Source organism: Polistes dominula, unplaced genomic scaffold, assembly GCF_049000335.1.
Source record: "Polistes dominula isolate Pdom_NZ unplaced genomic scaffold, Pdom_raw_medaka contig_29, whole genome shotgun sequence".
Taxonomy (NCBI): domain Eukaryota; kingdom Metazoa; phylum Arthropoda; class Insecta; order Hymenoptera; family Vespidae; genus Polistes; species Polistes dominula.
This window is the reverse complement of record NW_028300865.1, coordinates 850850-868430: the sequence shown is the minus strand read 5'-3', so window position 1 is coordinate 868430 and position 17581 is coordinate 850850. Positions and strand designations below refer to the sequence as shown.

Here is a 17581-nt window from a genome sequence, read left to right as displayed (position 1 = left end):
CTATGGCTAGAAATAATGTTATTTTATACAGTATTTAATAAAATACTGATTTGATTTCTTTTTTTTTGTTTTTGTTTTTTTTGTTCTTGATCATAGCTAATACTTGGAATGCAATATAGAGTTATTTTACATTAAACAAAACAATTGTAATATAATAGATTTTTAGCTTGCTTGCTTGCTTTGTTTTTTTTTTTTTTTTTAAACTTATGACAGTAATAGAGATAAATTTGCACCCTTTAATAACAACAATAATTTCAAGAATTAACTAAATAAATTTTGTTGAGATGTATCATTTTCAAATGCGCTCCAAGCATTATTCAGTTCCATAAATATTAATTTTGCTATATTTTCATTTGCAGTTCCTGTTTGCTGCAAATACAACAATAAAATCATTAATTTATCAATAACATTTTAAATAAACGATAATAATATTATTATGTAATATAAATACCTTATCAGGATGTACAGCCAAACATGCTTTTCTATATGCCTTTTTAACATCAGCAGCAGTAACTAATTGATGCATTTCATAACGTTGCCATCTTTCAGCTTCAGGCCACAAAACAGTGTGCAACGAGCAAAGTAATGCACGTAAATTTCCTTTTTTACCTTCAGTCCATTCAGCAACTTTCAAACAATCTGGATCCATTGTTTTGGCTGCTTCTACTTTGCGCATTTGATTGATCGTTTTGGGACTATCCTTTTCTGCTTTTCGCGAGCTAAAAAAGTTATATCCTTGACTACCAAGTAAATCTTCAAATGCATCACCACTTGTTTTTGTTGATTTATTGCTGAATACATTGGAATCGTTGTTACTCGTGTCATTAGTTGTACTAGACTTATGCATATTAGGACTTGAATGAATGGGAGTACTAGCAGGAGCTGGACTAGCAGATTGAGGAGTATTAGAATTTCTTGGTGTTCCATTCCAGCTAGAAGTAAGACCTGCCCCTAATGATCCAGCAAGATTTGCAAATGGATCTTTATTTTGTGCTGCAAAATTTGGTACACTCGCATTTCGTGGAAAATTTTCTTCAACATTTGGCATCTTTGATACATTTGATTTAGAATTTGTCAGACCTCCAAGAAAATTACTTGCAGAGGTGTCACTCAATGGGTCAAACAATATTTCAGTTGTCTCTTTAGTTGCAGTTTGTTTCTGATCAAAAAGTAGATTGCTCATATTAACATTACTTTTACTAGTTTCCATTTTAACAGATTGATCATTTCCAAATAATAAGTCATTTTGTACAGGATCATTAATCGTAGGCAAGGAGTTTTTAGTTGTTTCTTGTTGAGTAAACACACCAAATCCTCCTAAGAGATCATTTTCGTTTTGACTAGAACTAGAGAATATATCAAATCCTGGATCTATAGCGGGTGTAACGTTAGGATTATTAACAGTATTGCTATCTGAAAATCCTAGATTTAATAAGTCAGCTTCTTGGAGTATATCTTCCTTTTTATCATCTTTTTCTTCTACAGTATTTTGTATTAAGGATATTTCCTCTTGCACCATATTATCAGTTGCTGTTTCAGGCACAGGCTCTGGTTTATCATTATTTTCAGTCTAAAGTGTATATAAAATACTTTTTTAAATATAAAAATCTTCACACACACACACATATTTATATTATATTATTTTAATGAAATTGAAGCAACAACATATTAAATAAAATGAAACAAATCTTTACCTTTTCTACAGTAGTTCTAAAATTGTCTAATGTTTCTTCCATCTCCAATGTTGATCCAAATAAAAAATCAGGTACAAGTTTGGAACATTCTTCTTCTTCCCATGGAGCTGGTATTCTAGATAACTTTGAGTTATTTTTACCAAACATAACATTTAAAATAACACGAAATTTTCCACCAATTTCTGGAACCTCATCTAAGTCTTGTTTATCAAATATCAATGCATTTTCATTTAATGATACGTAACCTGTATGAAAATGCAATGAAGCAATTTTAATTCCAATAACACGTCCCAATTGTTGTCTTGCATGAAATAAAACAATCGTAACATCTCCGCGTATTGTAGCGTCTCCTATTATTATGCATATTTTTCCTTCCGTCATACCAAATAATCTCATTTCTTCGTATACTTGTCGTTTAGTCGAAAAAACTTGTGCACCATTACTATAAATCTCAATGTAAGGCCTACAACCATCTTTAGCTCTTGTAAATAATGGTACTGGCTGTATTATAAGAGAACGAAGTATTAAAGGTGTAGTATGAGGAAGAGTACCGTTGCTAAGAAAAGTCATATAATTAATACAGCGTAATTCTGATGGTTGCAATTGTGGGGGTAAACAGCGTCTTGTTGTAAACAATGCTATTGCTTCTTCACTAGAAAATAAAACTCTAGCGTAAATCAAAAGAGCACATGCCACTGTAGCACTTGCATGATAACCATCCTGTAAATGAAAAATATAAGTGTATAATATAAATAAATATTACTAGAAATTAATTGAGAAGAAAATAATGAAAAATATATTTAGAAAAAGTATACTCACTGTGCAATACAAGACTACAATACGATTAAAATTAGCTTTCAAATATCTATATATATCTTGACAAATTTGATATAATGCAGACAATAATGGTGCAGTAGAGTCTGCAGATGCATAAGCAAATGAACAATCTATATGTCTTCCAGGTAATCTAGATACACTTGGTCGTCCACGAGATAAATTATATAACTGAATACGAGTTGGTGGTGGATGCCGTGATTGAAGGAAATTCCTTACATCTTCTACATGATTTGCCCTATATGCAGATTCTATACCATCAGCTGGATATGGCATTATTAATATACGTGACGTTAAATAACTAGCATCCAATTCAGTTCTTGCCATACTTTGTTGTACAGTATGCATCACTTTGCTGGAAGTATCTTTTATATTACGTAATAAACTACCCGCACCACCTTTTAATGAACTAAATAGGCCGACTGGCTGTGCTACAACTGCTGATTTAACTACAGATTGTTGTTGAATAGGAACAGGTCTGGGAGGTGGCATTGTTGCTGTGGATGCTGATCTTGGTGGTGGTGACTGTGTATTAGAAGGTGGTGTTGGTCTTGGTGGTGGAGGAGGTTTAGTTGCTATTTCCACATTTGGTGCTTCTCTAAGATCAATATTATTTGATTCTCCAATTGCTGCAAGTCGTTCTAATAATGCAGCTGTTGTTAATCTTTGTACTGGCGATACATTTAAACACAATTTTATTAATTCATGTATACATGATAACCGAGGATTAGGAGGTAATGATGGATACTTGGCATTGAGAATCGCTAATTTATTACCTACAAATAAAACAAAATAAAAATCAATTAGTATGATTTCTTTTTTGTTGATGATCATATGAAACAATATAAACAAGCAAATCTCACCATCTGGAAATGGATGTCGCAAAGTAACTAAAGAATAAAAAATACAACCAAGTGCCCAACAATCGACTGGTGGTCCTATAGGTTCATTATTCCATGTATCCATCATTTCTGGGGCACGGTACATAGGTGTTGTACATTTCGCCATTTGATCCTCCAAAGTAGCACGCTTTTGAGCATTCCATGATGGATTTGGTAAGATTTGATTAGTTGTAGTACTACCAAAGTCACATAATTTGATAATACCATCAGCTCCAATTAAAAAGTTTTCCAATTTAATATCACGATGTATAAATGGTTCAGGCTGTTGACTATGCATATGATGAACAGCTCTTGTCACTTGATAGGCAATTTTACATATTTGAGCAAATGTTAATGAATTTGAAGCAACATTTCGAAGTAAATCGGCAAGAGTCCCACCAGGACATAATTCTGTGACTAGTAAATACTCAATATTCTTACTAGCTTCCTTTTCTAAACATTGTGCATACAAATATTGAATAATATTCGGGTGGCCTGATAATTTTTTTAATATTTCTATTTCCTGTATAATAGATTTGTTAGCATCTTCATCAGCTGCGATGAGTCTCTATTAACATAAAAATAATCATCCCTGATTATAATTTAAACAAATAATCTATTGTATCTTTGAATAAAATAATCTTGATAATAGATATTTCACCTTAAGTGCATATTCCTTTCCCGTTGAAATATCTTCTACTGCAAACACCAAAGCCCATCCACCTGTTGATACGACGTTTGCCACAAATTATCTAAATATTCATAACGATACATAATTTCATTACAACAACTATATATATAGAAATATATTTAACTTGCTTTTTATATCAAACATAGGATATACCAAGTATTAAAGTTATATATTCATAAATATTTTGTATATAAATTATTCCATTTTTGTTTTTGTTTTTGTTTTTCTTTTTTTATCAACTTAACATATTGAACTCACTGTTTCTTTGTGTGCAATCATTTGTTAACTATAGCAGTTTAGTTTAATAATTAAAAGCTTTCTCTCTCAAAGTTATTTTTCAACTGAGTGATTTTTTTATTTGTAAAAATTATTAATAAACACACATATATATATAGTATATTGTATAAACTAAATATTTATTTGTAATTCTTGACAGTTTTCAAATAGATCTATCATAGAAAAATATGGAATATAAGGAGAAAAAAAACCAATATAAATTAATTAATTAATCGTATTAGAAAGTGAAAACTAGTTTCTAAAAATATCAATTATATATCTAAAAATGTAAAATAATGCATAGACATTTGTTTGATTAGATATGTCAAAACATATTTGACAGATGCCAGGTGGTTAAATGTTAATAACTTAAATGTCATACAGTATGATAAACGACATTATTATTTACAATGACAATAAAAAAAAGGATAGATTTTTGTATGAATAAAAATGAAAAAAATGGTAGCACCTAAAATAATGACGAAATAAATGATTAATTGTAAAAGTGAAAGCATGCAACAAACTTACCTTCAGCAATTAATCTGTTAACACGGAGTTTTACATTATTGATTTCCAAAATTTGACCAACGTATTCATTGGTATTAGTTCCTCCATTTAAGTATCCTATAGCAGATCGTAAATAATCCGACATATTTATTTCAAATTCTTGTTGAATTATCCAAATAGTTTACTTTTATTATAATCGTGCGGATAACCGATGCCACCCAGCCATATTGGCTTCCCCACATCATCTACGTAGTCCATCGTACGCATGCTTACGAAATGAAGCATCAGAAAGGTATTTGGAAAATGAAGTATTATGTTTTAAAAATAAACTTTTTTCAATTTAAAATAAATTATTCGCAATTGATAATATTAATTTATAAATGTGTGTGTGTGTTTTTTTTTCTAAATTTATTTAAATATATTTTTTGTTCTTATGACTAGACAATCTTATTTTCAAATCAATTCGATAATCGTTCGATATATAGATCGGATTGCACGATTTCGATATAAGTTAACACAATACGATTTTATATATATATAGAATATATATATATATATATGAATATATCTTTAAATATATCTTTATATACTATTTCGTAGCATTACGATTCTTTAAATAATATTACTATATTCTTAATGATGCAATAAGTTATTTAATTATTTTTTAATTTTCAAATATCTGCATGTAGGTATATACGTTATTTAAAAATGGTTACGTTTCCCGCGCAAAGTACTCCATCGTAATCACATGGATTATTCGTATATTATTCTAATAAAATTAAAATAACAGTAATTGTAAATATATATATATGTTTCCATAATCTATGATAAATAAACATTCTGTTATTTATTGTTTAATTTAAAATAGAAGTCAAGAATAGAGAAGACAGACCGTTATCAAGTGATATCAATTTTCATGTGCTGTTAATGTGAATGTTCAGACAAACAGGTTAGCTAATAATAAATTTACATTGTTTAAATAAAAATTCATTTACACTACATCGTAAATGAATTATAAAGAAAATAATTAAAATAATTGCACATAATTTTAACTTTATATTATTTTTCTAAAGCTTCATTTGATCTAATTAATCAGTCGTTTAACTGATGTACATAACTCTTTAAGCATGTAACGTAATCCCAGTAAAATTGTGTTCATATTCATATATTATTTCATTTATTTAAATTAATGTTGATTTATAATCTAATTTTTCTGTTCTTTTTTTTGTATTTAAATAATTTTTTTAATTCTAGATAAATTGATATAAAAAATAATTGACAATAATTAACAAATTATACATTTATACGTTGAAGTTTTGTTAAAGTAAATTCAAATCTTGATGATAATAACATTTGGATTATTATAGTTAATCTTGATTATTAATTTATTCTAATGTACATGAAAAAGAAAAAAAAATACCGTTTCATAAATTATTTATAAATTTTATTTATAACTTTTTATATATAGTTTCATATTTTTGTCAACTATTTTTAGTCGCTCAAGGTTAAATATGTTCAAACGTTAAAGAGAACATATTTAACAGATCATTTTTATTTACATTTGATTTGAATGTTATCATTTTGATATTTAACATATATCATTGTATTTATATTTATCTATGTTTCATATTTAATATATAAGTGAGTGAGAGATTATTGATAAAATAAATGTTTAAAAATAAATCTAGGCGAATATTAAAGGTAAGTATTTTATCCATCAAATTCTTTTTTTTTGTTTTTTGTTACAATCATTTCATAAATATTCTTTTTTTTTTCCAAAACCTTTAAAACTTTAGTCATGTTGATTTAATTACAAAGAATTAAAAGGTTATAGTTTTATATCAAATATTATTTTACAGAATGTCATTTCCAAATAAAGAAGATAGACTTGTTTGTTGGAATCATAGAGACGAGTATTGGAAATGTTTAGATGAATCCAAATCACAAACTGATTGTAATGAATTTAGAAAAAAATATGAACAATTTTGTCCATCTCAATGGGTATGTTTTATTTTTAATAAATACAGTACAATCTCACTAATCCTCCGGCACTATTAAAAACCCGAGAGGGTGCCGGATTATTGGAATGTTCGGATTACTGGATTATATAGAGAAACAAAATTAGAAGTTTTGAGGTTAGACTGCTAGACGACGGAGCGCATAGGCGTAGAGGGGTGACAGTAGCGCTGGTGGGGGGGTGCCGGATTATTGGACGTATCGGTTTATTGAAGTGCCGGATTATTGGACGTATCGGTCTATTGAAGTGCCGGATTAGTGAGATAATACTGTAATTAAGATATATGTATATATATTTCTTATTTTATTTCTTTATTCATAATTTATGATCAATTACTATTGATCAGGTGAAACATTTTGATCGTAAAAGGGAATATATCAAATTTAAAGAACGTTTGGAGCTAGAAGGATATGTTCCAGAAGAAAAAAACGGACATCTGTTTGATAGAACAATAAACAAAACAAAAACAAAAAATGTATATCTATATGTAATAAGTTTGTTATTTATTTGTTATCATTATTTTCATAGCTCATAAATATAATAAATAAATACTTACAAATATATCTGTACATTTTATTATTAAATCATCCGCTCATTTTTAATCATTTCTTTTTTTTTGTGATTTGTCCTAATTTTTGATTTTGACGATTATATATTTAATTGATATAATAAGGAATATTATTATTTTTTGTTTGTTTCCTATATTACAGGGGATGTCTCTAAATAAAAAAGAAAAATACTCTACAAATAAATGAAACATTTTAATACTATGTGTGATCACTGATCAAATCAGTTTTTAATTTTACAAAACAACGACACAATCATTCTGATAAATAGAATAGTGTGTAATAATAATAATAATAATAATTATTATATTTATTTTAAATTACATATAAGAAGTGTGTACTGAAAAAATACAAATTATTAATAAATTCTTCAATGCAAGTGACTCATATATTAAAATGAGTCAAAAATCTGATAATACAATGGATTTCTCTAAAGTACTTCAAGAGTTAGAAATATCTAAAAGAAAAAAACCTATTTATAAAGTTAGTACTCTATATTATATTTTTTTAATAATTTAATTACATTATATATATATATATAATGAATAAAATATTAGAATATTATATTAATAAAAATATTTCATTTTTTTATTTCAGAAATTAATAACATATAATCGTTCATTAAAGGATTATTCATTGAGTGATGAGAATGCAGAAAAATGGCAATTAATATTAGAAAATATAGTGGAAACATTGGCTAAATATCATGATACAATAATTCGAGAAGAAATTTTATTAGCTTCTCATGCATTTTTTGAATTTCTATCAATTCCATATGGTCCTAAAACTATGCAAAAATATATCACATATTTTTTAGAAGAAGAATTAAAGAATAAATCTAAATTATCTTTTAGTTATAAGAAATATAAAATAAATAATTCAGATTTGTTTCAGTTGATCATTATACATGGCTATTTACAAGTTAATAAGTACAATTTATATTCCGATAATATATTAAGTACTATGTTCAAAATTCTTTATCCTTTTTGCACAAAATATAGCCTTTATACATATTTTGCATACAAACTGTTGATAAATTGGTTAAATGCATCGGTAAACATAGATTTTTGGAATACGGACTCATCTTCATCAATAGAACAAAATTTAGAAGAGATTATATTTTCAAATTGGCATAATTCAATTAATGATATTAATAAACAAAATGCAACACAAATTTTTCATACATATTTGAATATTATGACTGAAAAATATCACGGATTTATGGAATATATATTTAATAATGTTATTAATATGTCATGGCAAAATGAAACAAAATATATTATATTGTCGGAGATTTTTAAAGTGTCAAAAGCAAGTAGAATTAGAGAAATAATAACGGAAGATTTTTTATTCAATTTGAGCACTTCATTAACGAAAAATCATTTACATCATTATGGTACAAAAGTATATTTGAATATTTTAAATATATTAAGTGAGGATGATTGGAAAAAATCATTCACTAATGTTATCAAATATCTTATTAATCAATGGGAAATAGGACCAAAGTAAATATATTAAAGATATATGATATTATTACTTTATATTTTAATAATTATTATTAATTATTTATTTATTTATTTATTTATTTATATATTTATTTCATTGATATTTAATTTATTAATGATTTCAGAAAAAATTATTATGCAATTAAATCACTTTGCAATTTATGGATTGAACCGACCATAAAAAAGTACAAAACTATCATAACACTTTTAAGGGATATAGTTAAGGATTTAAAAGTACCATATTTTGATTCACACTTTCAAAGGATTACTAGTAAACTGTATATCACTGTTTCACTACACACTGACATTATTTCTTTTATACGTCATGAAAATGATATTGTCAGATTAAATGGTTTTACAATTTGTTGTTATGAACACATTAAGTTATATAATCACGATCAAATGAATAACTTTTTTATAATGAAACAATTTTTATGGTATAACGCAAATACCACATCGTTATTTCTAAGAAATGAAATAAAAAAATGTTTTAAAATTTTTTACACGAACGTTTTGAAAATAAGTGAAAATGTTGAACATACTCAATTTATGTGTGAGATAATAGATTGGTTGAATATATTTTTATTAGATTGTTTTGAACCTGGCTCTTGTTATCAACGTAAAATATTTGCTTTAAATTTATACAAAATTATTCTATCTGTAACTTATACGTATACATGTAAGCATCCACTTAAAGTAAAAAATGATTCTCGTTTTGTACCTAATGACAAATGTGTGATACTAGATACAATGGTCAAATTTACAAATAGAACATTTTTATTAGTCCTCTTAAATCTAATAGAAAATAGTGCACTTGATATCAAACAAATAACAACTTCCATTATTATCAATTATTTTGACGAAGATGTTTTAATAAGTACAGAAAAAAAAGTAAGAACTTTGATTTGTTTTAATTTAAGTTTTTGTGTTAAGTTTTCTTTTTTTTTGTTTTTTTGTTTTTTTTTCTTTTCTTTTCTTTTCTTTTCTTTTAAACATTCTAATGAAATGTATAATATTATTTTCATTATTTATTACTAGGTAATATTTGATATTGCAATAAAAGAATGTAATTCATTAAAATTCTATAAAGTGGATAGTGGAGCTGCATTGATGAAAGTTTTTTCAACGTGGGAGCCATTTATTCAAGAATTTATTACTGATGAACATGGTGAAAGTATTTCGTGCAATCATTATTACGAATTCTTTTTACATATAGCAGAAAAACAATTGCTAGAATTGAAAGAGAAACCATTAGATGCGTCTGTTAATAATGAAAAACCATTTTATGGTATTCTTACTGCCATGTTTACTGTATATTTTCAACGTGATACCAAAAAATGCATACCTCCTTTAAAATTCGTCAAAAAATTATTGGATTTCTTAGATGGTGCTATAAATATACTCTTATCCAAATTATCACCAAATTCTGAAACTACTGGTAAAAATGGATTATACAATTTAACATATTATTATAATGAAATAAGATGGATCACATTTTAATTGATATTATTGATATTTCATCAGATTATGCATCATCATTCAAAGATATGGGATTAGCAATTAATTATATCATTAAAACTAGCAAATTAAGTGATGAAATTAATGATGATTTTACTCTGATATATGCTAATCAAATTATTCTATCTTGCATATGGTTATCCTTAAAGGTAAAATCATATTCATTTTGAAATGAATTATTTTTCATTGATTGATTTATTTTGTTCAATCAAATAATGTGAAAACAATTGACAAATTATATTTACTTTAAAGGTTTCTTGTGAAATAGCTGACGCTATTGGTAGTTTCATGTATTCTGAAGAGACTACATTACATTCAGTTAAACTAATCACAACTGTATTAATGAAATGTCGACATAAAGGTATAATCGAAACTGCTGGAGTAGCACTTGGCAATTTAGTGAGGTATTTTCATTATATTCATTATAATTAATTGCAATTTATGATATAACTGTTAATAATATATGTGTGTGTTTATTTCAGATGTATATCTAAACAAGAGATTTATGCTAAAAAATTAGAGATGTATGTTGAACATTTATTAGATGATAATACAATGAACAATATTAATATAACTCGACGTGGTGCTGGACTTACATTGATGTTTCATAAAATTGTATCGAATGATATTCGTCATGGAAGACCATTTTTACATTTTGTTGTACAACGATTACAGAATTATATAGAAAACTTTCCTGTAGAAACATTGGAAAGTAATGAACCTGATATTACTTATGATCCTCCATTAGTAAGATATTTATTTTTCTTACGTGAATTAGTAACCGATAAAGAGATACATGCACAATTAGTATCATATATTGATGATATTACTGTAGCATGTTTTCGATGTTTAAAATCAACTAATTGGCAAATCAGGTAAACAATTATATATCATATGTTTTTTTTTTCTCAAGATCGTTTATTATAATTAAATAGTACGAAATTAATATTTAAAAAAAAAATTGAATGTTTTTATTTTGTTTTGTTTTGTTTTCAGGAATGCCAGTCTTCATTTATTTGGTTCTTTAGTTCCACGTTTGGTAGGACAAAGTATTGGTGATAAATCTTTAGATTTTGGTAATGGATATCATATTTATCATTTCATCACTCATTATCCAAAGCTTAAAAAACGCATATCAAAGTTCCTTAAAATTATCTCAAAATTATCAACAGTAACTAACTCCATATTACCTGATTATTCAAATCTTGTACATCCTCTTGTACTACTTTCGAAATTTTCGGTCAGTGGTTGTTATTTCATCGATCATTTAGCAAATGAATTTGTACAAGAGATGAAAAGTTATTTTAACAAACTTATGGGTATTCCTGTGGGATATGTTAGATTACTTACTGCAAAAGCGTATGCAGCTTTAACTCCATTTTCATGTATTAAATCAGAAATTGAAACGTTCATGTTGAACATTTTATCAGAGAACAGTGTTAATATGTTACATGGACAATTACTTACTATCAATTATTTACAAGAGAAATTTTTAGCCGAAGCAGAATGTGTAACATCATCTGATAAAATTGATTTAATAAATGTCTTTCCTAAATTAAAATATTTGGATGAAAGTAGAATCGAAAATATTATGAAGGTCTGGAATAATGAATTAAAATTGAAAGGCATTGAAAAAATATGTTATACTATAGAATGCACGTTCATTAAATCATTTCAATGGAAATCATTTACATTAAATTTTGAATTATTCGATAACATTATTTTAAATAATTTTGATGCATTGCATAACATTGCTAAGACTAATGCAAATTTTTCTCAATTCATAGATATGATAACATATTTATACGCGAATTATATTAAATCTCATAATACATTTAATGCAAATGCCCTTAATAAAATTATTCGATCTGAATATATAGATTTAACTATTAATTTGTTATCTCATTTGCATAATTATCCTCCAATACTTGAATACATATTAAATGTTTTATCATCAATGATTGATAATAATGGTAATGAATTAATCATTAATGCAATGATCAAATTGTTAATTACAACTTTTAAAAATTCATTATTAAGTGATCTTTATGAATTAAAATTACATGAAACAGCTCGGATTTTATTGAGAAAACTTGAAAGGAAGATTTCAATTAAGCCATACGTATTACACTTAAGACATGTATTAATAGTAATGTTTTCCAAAAATGATAATCTCATATATAGAACATTAATAAAAATGTTTCATATGACACTTAGCGATAATGCACATTTACAATATCAAGCATTAGAATGTCTTCAATTGTTTGCTCAACGTTTTTCAGAAGTAATACATTACATACAAATGTTATTAATGCATTGTTGTCTTGTATTAATGAAAAATCATATATTTGAGATACGTGATTCAGCTTGTACAATTATACAAGATTATATTTTTTCTAACATTTATAAAGATAAAATAATTTGTAAACATAATGAAATTGTATATCAACAATTGCTATTAGAAATAATTAATTATGATTCGTATAAATATTTTTATATAAATGATATCAAAAAATTGATAATAAAGTTCATAGGTGTTGATGATAATTCTTATAAACAATTGTCATCAATTGAAAGTCCATTTAAATATGACTATGATACTTACAGAGAAGAAACTAAATTTATAAATATACTTTACTTTTATATTCAATGTAAGACAAAATCTGATTGTATGATCAAATGCGACAAGGATCATAAAAATTATATCGACATTTCGCGTATCATTGAAAGTAAATATGAAATATTACGAAAAATTAATTTCAATGTCAATGATATACAAACTTTGTTAACTATTGAGGACAAAGATTATTTGTTTAAAAAGCAAGTGATGTTGATGGAAGAATTTAAGCAAAACAAATGTTAAATGTATTTTTGAAAAGCGTTCTTTTTTATCAAATTTAAGAAAATTATATATTATTCATTATTATTATTATTATTTTAAATTGTCAATAAAATTACAGTACAATCTCATTAATCCGGCACTTCAATAGACCGATACGTCCAATAATCCGGCACCCCCTACCCGCGCTACTTATCATTTTTTTCTACATATTCCAGTAATCCGAACATTCCAATAATCCGGCATCCTCTGGTTTTTAATAGTGCCGGATTAGTGGGATTGTACTGTATTTATCGTTTGAAAAAGTAAATGTTGATAAGATAAATATTGTATTAGGTAATTGGCAGCACTGACCTTATTCAGAATAAGGCAGTTATTGAAACAGTTTTTAACGTGTTTAATTTTTAAATTGTCAATAAAATTATTTATCATTTGAAAAAAATAAGTGTGTTGGTGTGTTTATAAGTGTTGGTGAAATAGATTATATATTAGGTAATTGGCAGCACTGACGTCATTCAGAATTAGACAGTTACTGAAAACAGTTCTAACGTGTTCAATTGAATTTTAATTTTTCTATTTTTTTTTTCTATTTATATTATATAATATCCGAATTTTATTTTTATTATAACTGTATAACATTTTATTATATATTAAAAGTTAATTAATACGATATTTTATACATCATTAAAATAATAAAAAGAAGAATAATATACTACATGTATGTAATTCATTCAATTAAAATGTCTTCTTTTATAATCAAACAAATTTATTGTAAAGTTTCGTTTATTTAAATTGTTATTTATCAAATAATAAGTATAGATATTATGATGAATTAAATAAATATGTTTATGTGTATAAATAGATCTGTATAATGGAACAAAAACGTCCTAACCGGTTAAGTCAATGCACATGGAAGGCAAATGCGACAGATACGCCTCATACAGTAAGACAAGAGTATGTATATATTTTAATATTTTTCATTTATACATATTCATTTAAACTCATTTATATATATATATAGTTATATTATAGTTTTAAAAATATTATAAATTTATAGGCCTTCAAATCGTAACAGTATTTTGCCCAACATTTTGGAAGCTATTGGTCAAACTCCTTTAGTACGTTTAAATAACATTCCTCAATTACACGGACTAGAATGTGAAATATGTAAGTATTCACATTTCATATTTACAAATAATTGATTAGAAATACACATAAATAATGTCTGTATTTTTTTTCTCAAATCTTAACATTAGATAAACCAGACCAGTCATTTTGACTAGTGTGGTAGAAAATGGTGGTATATATCAAATGTTAAAAACATTGTTGTCTTCTGATAATAATATAACATAACCTATATGATTATTATATTTTAGTTGCAAAATGTGAATTTATGAACCCTGGTGGTTCTGTGAAAGACAGAATCGCATATAGAATGATCCAAGATGCAGAAGAAAAAGGAATATTGAAGCCAGGTTCTACTATAATTGAACCAACTAGTGGTAACACAGGAATTGGTTTAGCAATGGTTGCTGCTGTTAAAGGATATAGATGTATCATTGTTATGCCAGAAAAAATGTCTAATGAAAAAGTACAAGTTCTACGTGCACTTGGAGCTGAAATAGTCAGAACACCAACGGAAGCAGCTTGGGATAGTCCTGAGAGTCATATTAGTATTGCTCAAAAAATACAAGAAGAAATTCCTAATAGTGTTATTCTTGATCAAGTAAGTTTCAAATATTATTATTAAAAAAAAAATAAAAATGTTAATATATTTTTGACATTTATGTGTCGAAAGATAAATTATATATTTATTTATATATAGTATACGAATAGTGGGAATCCCCTGGCTCATTATGATCAAACAGCAATGGAAATTTGGAAACAATGTGATGGAAGGTTAGATTATGTCATAGTTGGTGCTGGTACAGGAGGAACTGTCACTGGCATTGGACGCAAATTGAAAGAATTAGATCCTAAAGTAAAAATCATTGCAGTTGATCCTATTGGTAGTATTCTTGCACTTCCATCAGAGTTAAATAAAGAAGATTGTAGTTTTTATGAAGTTGAAGGAATTGGGTATGCTGTTTATAAAATGATTACAAATATTGTATATCAATACTCACAAATTTGATAAATGTTTTATTACATTTCTTTAAGATATGACTTTCTACCTACTGTATTGGATCATAGTGTGGTAGATAAATGGATAAAAAGTAATGACTATGAATCATTAAATGCAGCACGTATGCTTATTAAACAGGAAGGATTATTATGTGGAGGTAGTAGTGGTGCTGCTCTGTCTGTATGTTTAAAAATTGCAAAAGATATTCCTGCAAATAAACGTGTTGTTGTTGTGCTACCTGACGGAATACGAAATTATATGACTAAGTTTGTATCTGACAATTGGATGAAAATTAGAGACTTCTTGGTAATACTTATTATCAATATTATGTTATTGAATTATAGATTGTATCTTGAAATTGATTCAATTTAAATGAAATTTATTTTATATTGCAGGACATACCATCAGATCAATCAAATAAATGGTGGTCCAACTATCCAGTTTCAATTTTATCCATAACTAAACCTCCTGTATTATACAAAACAGCAACATGCGAAGAAGCCATTCGTATTCTTAAAACCACAAATTCAAATGTAGTTGTAATTATTGACGATGAAGAAAAAGTTAAAGGTGTTCTTACAATGCAATTACTAATGAATAAATTAGTATGTGATGAAATCGAACAGACAGATTGTATAGAAAATATTATTATAAAACAATTCGTAAAAGTTATATCTACAATAACACTCATAAAACTATCATTAATTCTTGAAAATGAATCTTATGCAGTTGTTGTAGATCATGTGAACAGTGATGTTTTAGTTGGAATTGTAAATCATTCAGACATCGTTAATTTTATTTCTAACAAAGACAATATCACTAATGGATCCACATAATTGTGCATTTATCGTTATTTTTATAATTTTATATACATATATATTGTAAAAAAATCATAAAACGACAAAGAATTGTAAACATATGTAAATCATGTTAAATAATATTATAGTGGAATAAGAATTAAAAATCAGATTTACATCAATGTTTACAAACTACTAATTATTCTGTTATTTTTATAAAGGTGCAAAAGTTCAAATATTTATAAGTGACAATAAATTATAATGTTACATAATTATTATATATTTTTAATTTAATTCTTGTATATGTTAAATTTTCATTCTTTACATCATTTACAGTTGATTGGAAATATGGGATGATATAATTGACATGCTCTTCATGTTAATTATAATATTCATTATTCATTACTATAGATATTATATATTGTGTAAATTGGATGTTAATACAGTGATAAATCATTATATAAAATGCATATTAATGTCTAGCTGTATATATTAAACTCTTTGTACTTGAACATGAAATTTGCAACTTGGTAAAGCAGATGTTTCTGCTGTAACAGTGCTTACAATACCAAGATTTGCTAAACTACCTCGCAACAAACCACAGGTAAATGCTAATAAGCGTGGACTTTCTGGAAGATATTGTTTATTATTACTAGTACCAACTTTATCTAATAAACGAAATGCATTGTCTTGTAATACATATACTCCATGATGATTTGTTCTGAGATTATCAATTTGCTTATGATATAAGCTACACCAAAAATCTGTACATATAAATTTAATCATATCTAATTCATCTTTGAAACGACTCCATTCTCTTGTTAATCGTTCAATGATTTTATATCCAACACTAAATCCCATCCATTCCAATCGAGATAGATCCTCCTTACCTTCCTATTAGAAAAAGTATATCATTTAAATCACTTTCCGAACAATTCATAACCTAACTTTATTCAACATTGTATATTATCAAACTTAATGCATTACCTTTGTATTTAATGATACACTTAAAACGTAATTAACTATTTCAGCATGCAGATATTCAAACAAACACTCATCAGCTTCTCCTGTTGTTCCAGAATTAGTTTTGGTATCTACGACTTGTTTCATATTTATGCAATGTCCATAACCTATAAGATGTCACTTTGTGAATATTTTTTTAAATAAACCCTCGTCAGTTATACAATGTCGTTCTTAAATTTTAATGCAATTTTTAAATATGCATTTTAGATTAATTCTACGAAGTAATGTTAATAACAATTGCAGTATAATGAATTAGGTTGACAATTTTCTATTTTGAAAACGCCATCTAGTTGCATCGAATGTCATAT

The 17581-nt window shown here is 26.4% G+C and overlaps 5 protein-coding genes and 1 long non-coding RNA gene across 11 annotated transcripts; 3 read left to right on the top strand and 3 right to left on the bottom strand.

Moving 5' to 3' along the window:
• Positions 1–49: 49 nt before the first annotated feature.
• Positions 50–5148, bottom strand: LOC107068322 (cyclin-G-associated kinase). The gene is made up of 7 exons (XM_015324574.2): positions 4905–5148; positions 4071–4132; positions 3392–3977; positions 2514–3304; positions 1695–2414; positions 452–1570; positions 50–369 (listed from the first exon to the last, which is right to left on the bottom strand). The coding sequence occupies exons 1-7, from the start codon at positions 5026–5028 to the stop codon at positions 262–264; spliced, it is 3510 nt and encodes a 1169-aa protein (XP_015180060.2). The 5' UTR covers positions 5029–5148; the 3' UTR covers positions 50–261.
• Positions 5149–5593: 445 nt separating this feature from the next.
• On the top strand, positions 5594–7749 carry LOC107068324 (cytochrome c oxidase assembly factor 6 homolog). 4 transcript variants are annotated; one of them, XM_089178594.1, is made up of 4 exons: positions 5594–5832; positions 6743–6884; positions 7247–7375; positions 7611–7749. In XM_089178594.1, exons 2-4 carry the CDS (start codon positions 6744–6746, stop codon positions 7653–7655), a joined length of 315 nt encoding a protein of 104 aa, XP_089034720.1. In that variant the 5' UTR covers positions 5594–5832; position 6743; the 3' UTR covers positions 7656–7749. The 4 variants fall into 4 exon arrangements, with proteins under 4 accessions (XP_089034720.1, XP_015180061.2, XP_089034658.1 ...); XM_089178532.1 differs by lacking the exon at positions 7611–7749 and having other exon boundaries at positions 5629–5678; positions 5752–5832; positions 7247–7463; XM_015324575.2 differs by lacking the exon at positions 7611–7749 and having other exon boundaries at positions 5595–5832; positions 7247–7463.
• A 67-nt stretch (positions 7750–7816) lies between these two features.
• LOC107068326 (uncharacterized) lies at positions 7817–13463 on the top strand. Of its 2 annotated transcripts, XM_015324579.2 has the most exons (8): positions 7817–7949; positions 8064–8971; positions 9097–9862; positions 10010–10409; positions 10496–10638; positions 10742–10893; positions 10972–11364; positions 11486–13463. In XM_015324579.2, exons 1-8 carry the CDS (start codon positions 7863–7865, stop codon positions 13350–13352), a joined length of 4716 nt encoding a protein of 1571 aa, XP_015180065.2. In that variant the 5' UTR covers positions 7817–7862; the 3' UTR covers positions 13353–13463. The 2 variants fall into 2 exon arrangements, with proteins under 2 accessions (XP_015180065.2, XP_089034102.1); XM_089177976.1 differs by lacking the exons at positions 7817–7949; positions 9097–9862 and having other exon boundaries at positions 8814–8971.
• On the bottom strand, positions 11473–13555 carry LOC149033746 (uncharacterized). The gene is made up of 3 exons (XR_016178659.1): positions 13448–13555; positions 11680–11814; positions 11473–11609 (listed from the first exon to the last, which is right to left on the bottom strand). It is a non-coding gene; the product is annotated as an uncharacterized LOC149033746 (long non-coding RNA).
• On the top strand, positions 13445–16522 carry Cbs (cystathionine beta-synthase). 2 transcript variants are annotated; one of them, XM_015324581.2, is made up of 7 exons: positions 13445–13820; positions 14191–14282; positions 14386–14495; positions 14705–15054; positions 15154–15407; positions 15489–15759; positions 15849–16522. In XM_015324581.2, the coding sequence occupies exons 2-7, from the start codon at positions 14200–14202 to the stop codon at positions 16287–16289; spliced, it is 1509 nt and encodes a 502-aa protein (XP_015180067.1). In that variant the 5' UTR covers positions 13445–13820; positions 14191–14199; the 3' UTR covers positions 16290–16522. The 2 variants fall into 2 exon arrangements, with proteins under 2 accessions (XP_015180067.1, XP_015180066.1); XM_015324580.2 differs by lacking the exon at positions 13445–13820 and adding an exon at positions 13840–14046.
• Trs33 (trafficking protein particle complex subunit Trs33) lies at positions 16507–17559 on the bottom strand. The gene is made up of 2 exons (XM_015324584.2): positions 17238–17559; positions 16507–17144 (listed from the first exon to the last, which is right to left on the bottom strand). The coding sequence occupies exons 1-2, from the start codon at positions 17358–17360 to the stop codon at positions 16743–16745; spliced, it is 525 nt and encodes a 174-aa protein (XP_015180070.1). The 5' UTR covers positions 17361–17559; the 3' UTR covers positions 16507–16742.
• Positions 17560–17581: the final 22 nt, after the last annotated feature.

Bases quoted from the DNA above. Each gene is read 5' to 3' on its own strand.
- Trs33 (XM_015324584.2), bottom strand. From the start codon at position 17,360: ATGAAACAAGTCGTAGATACCAAAACTAATTCTGGAACAACAGGAGAA. The intron at 17,145-17,237 runs GTAATGCATTAA...TTTTTCTAATAG, and splicing joins GTGTATCATTAAATACAAAG to GAAGGTAAGGAGGATCTATC.
- LOC107068322 (XM_015324574.2), bottom strand. From the start codon at position 5,028: ATGTCGGATTATTTACGATCTGCTATAGGATACTTAAATGGAGGAACT. The intron at 4,133-4,904 runs GTAAGTTTGTTG...TCGTATCAACAG, and splicing joins TAACAGATTAATTGCTGAAG to GTGGATGGGCTTTGGTGTTT. The intron at 1,571-1,694 runs GTAAAGATTTGT...TATACACTTTAG, and splicing joins TTAGAACTACTGTAGAAAAG to ACTGAAAATAATGATAAACC.
- LOC107068326 (XM_015324579.2), top strand. From the start codon at position 7,863: ATGAGTCAAAAATCTGATAATACAATGGATTTCTCTAAAGTACTTCAA. The intron at 8,972-9,096 runs GTAAATATATTA...TAATGATTTCAG, and splicing joins CAATGGGAAATAGGACCAAA to AAAAAATTATTATGCAATTA. The intron at 10,639-10,741 runs GTAAAATCATAT...TTTACTTTAAAG, and splicing joins GCATATGGTTATCCTTAAAG to GTTTCTTGTGAAATAGCTGA.
- LOC107068324 (XM_015324575.2), top strand. From the start codon at position 6,744: ATGTCATTTCCAAATAAAGAAGATAGACTTGTTTGTTGGAATCATAGA. The intron at 6,885-7,246 runs GTATGTTTTATT...ACTATTGATCAG, and splicing joins AATTTTGTCCATCTCAATGG to GTGAAACATTTTGATCGTAA.
- Cbs (XM_015324581.2), top strand. From the start codon at position 14,200: ATGGAACAAAAACGTCCTAACCGGTTAAGTCAATGCACATGGAAGGCA. The intron at 14,496-14,704 runs GTAAGTATTCAC...ATTATATTTTAG, and splicing joins CGGACTAGAATGTGAAATAT to TTGCAAAATGTGAATTTATG. The intron at 15,055-15,153 runs GTAAGTTTCAAA...ATTTATATATAG, and splicing joins ATAGTGTTATTCTTGATCAA to TATACGAATAGTGGGAATCC.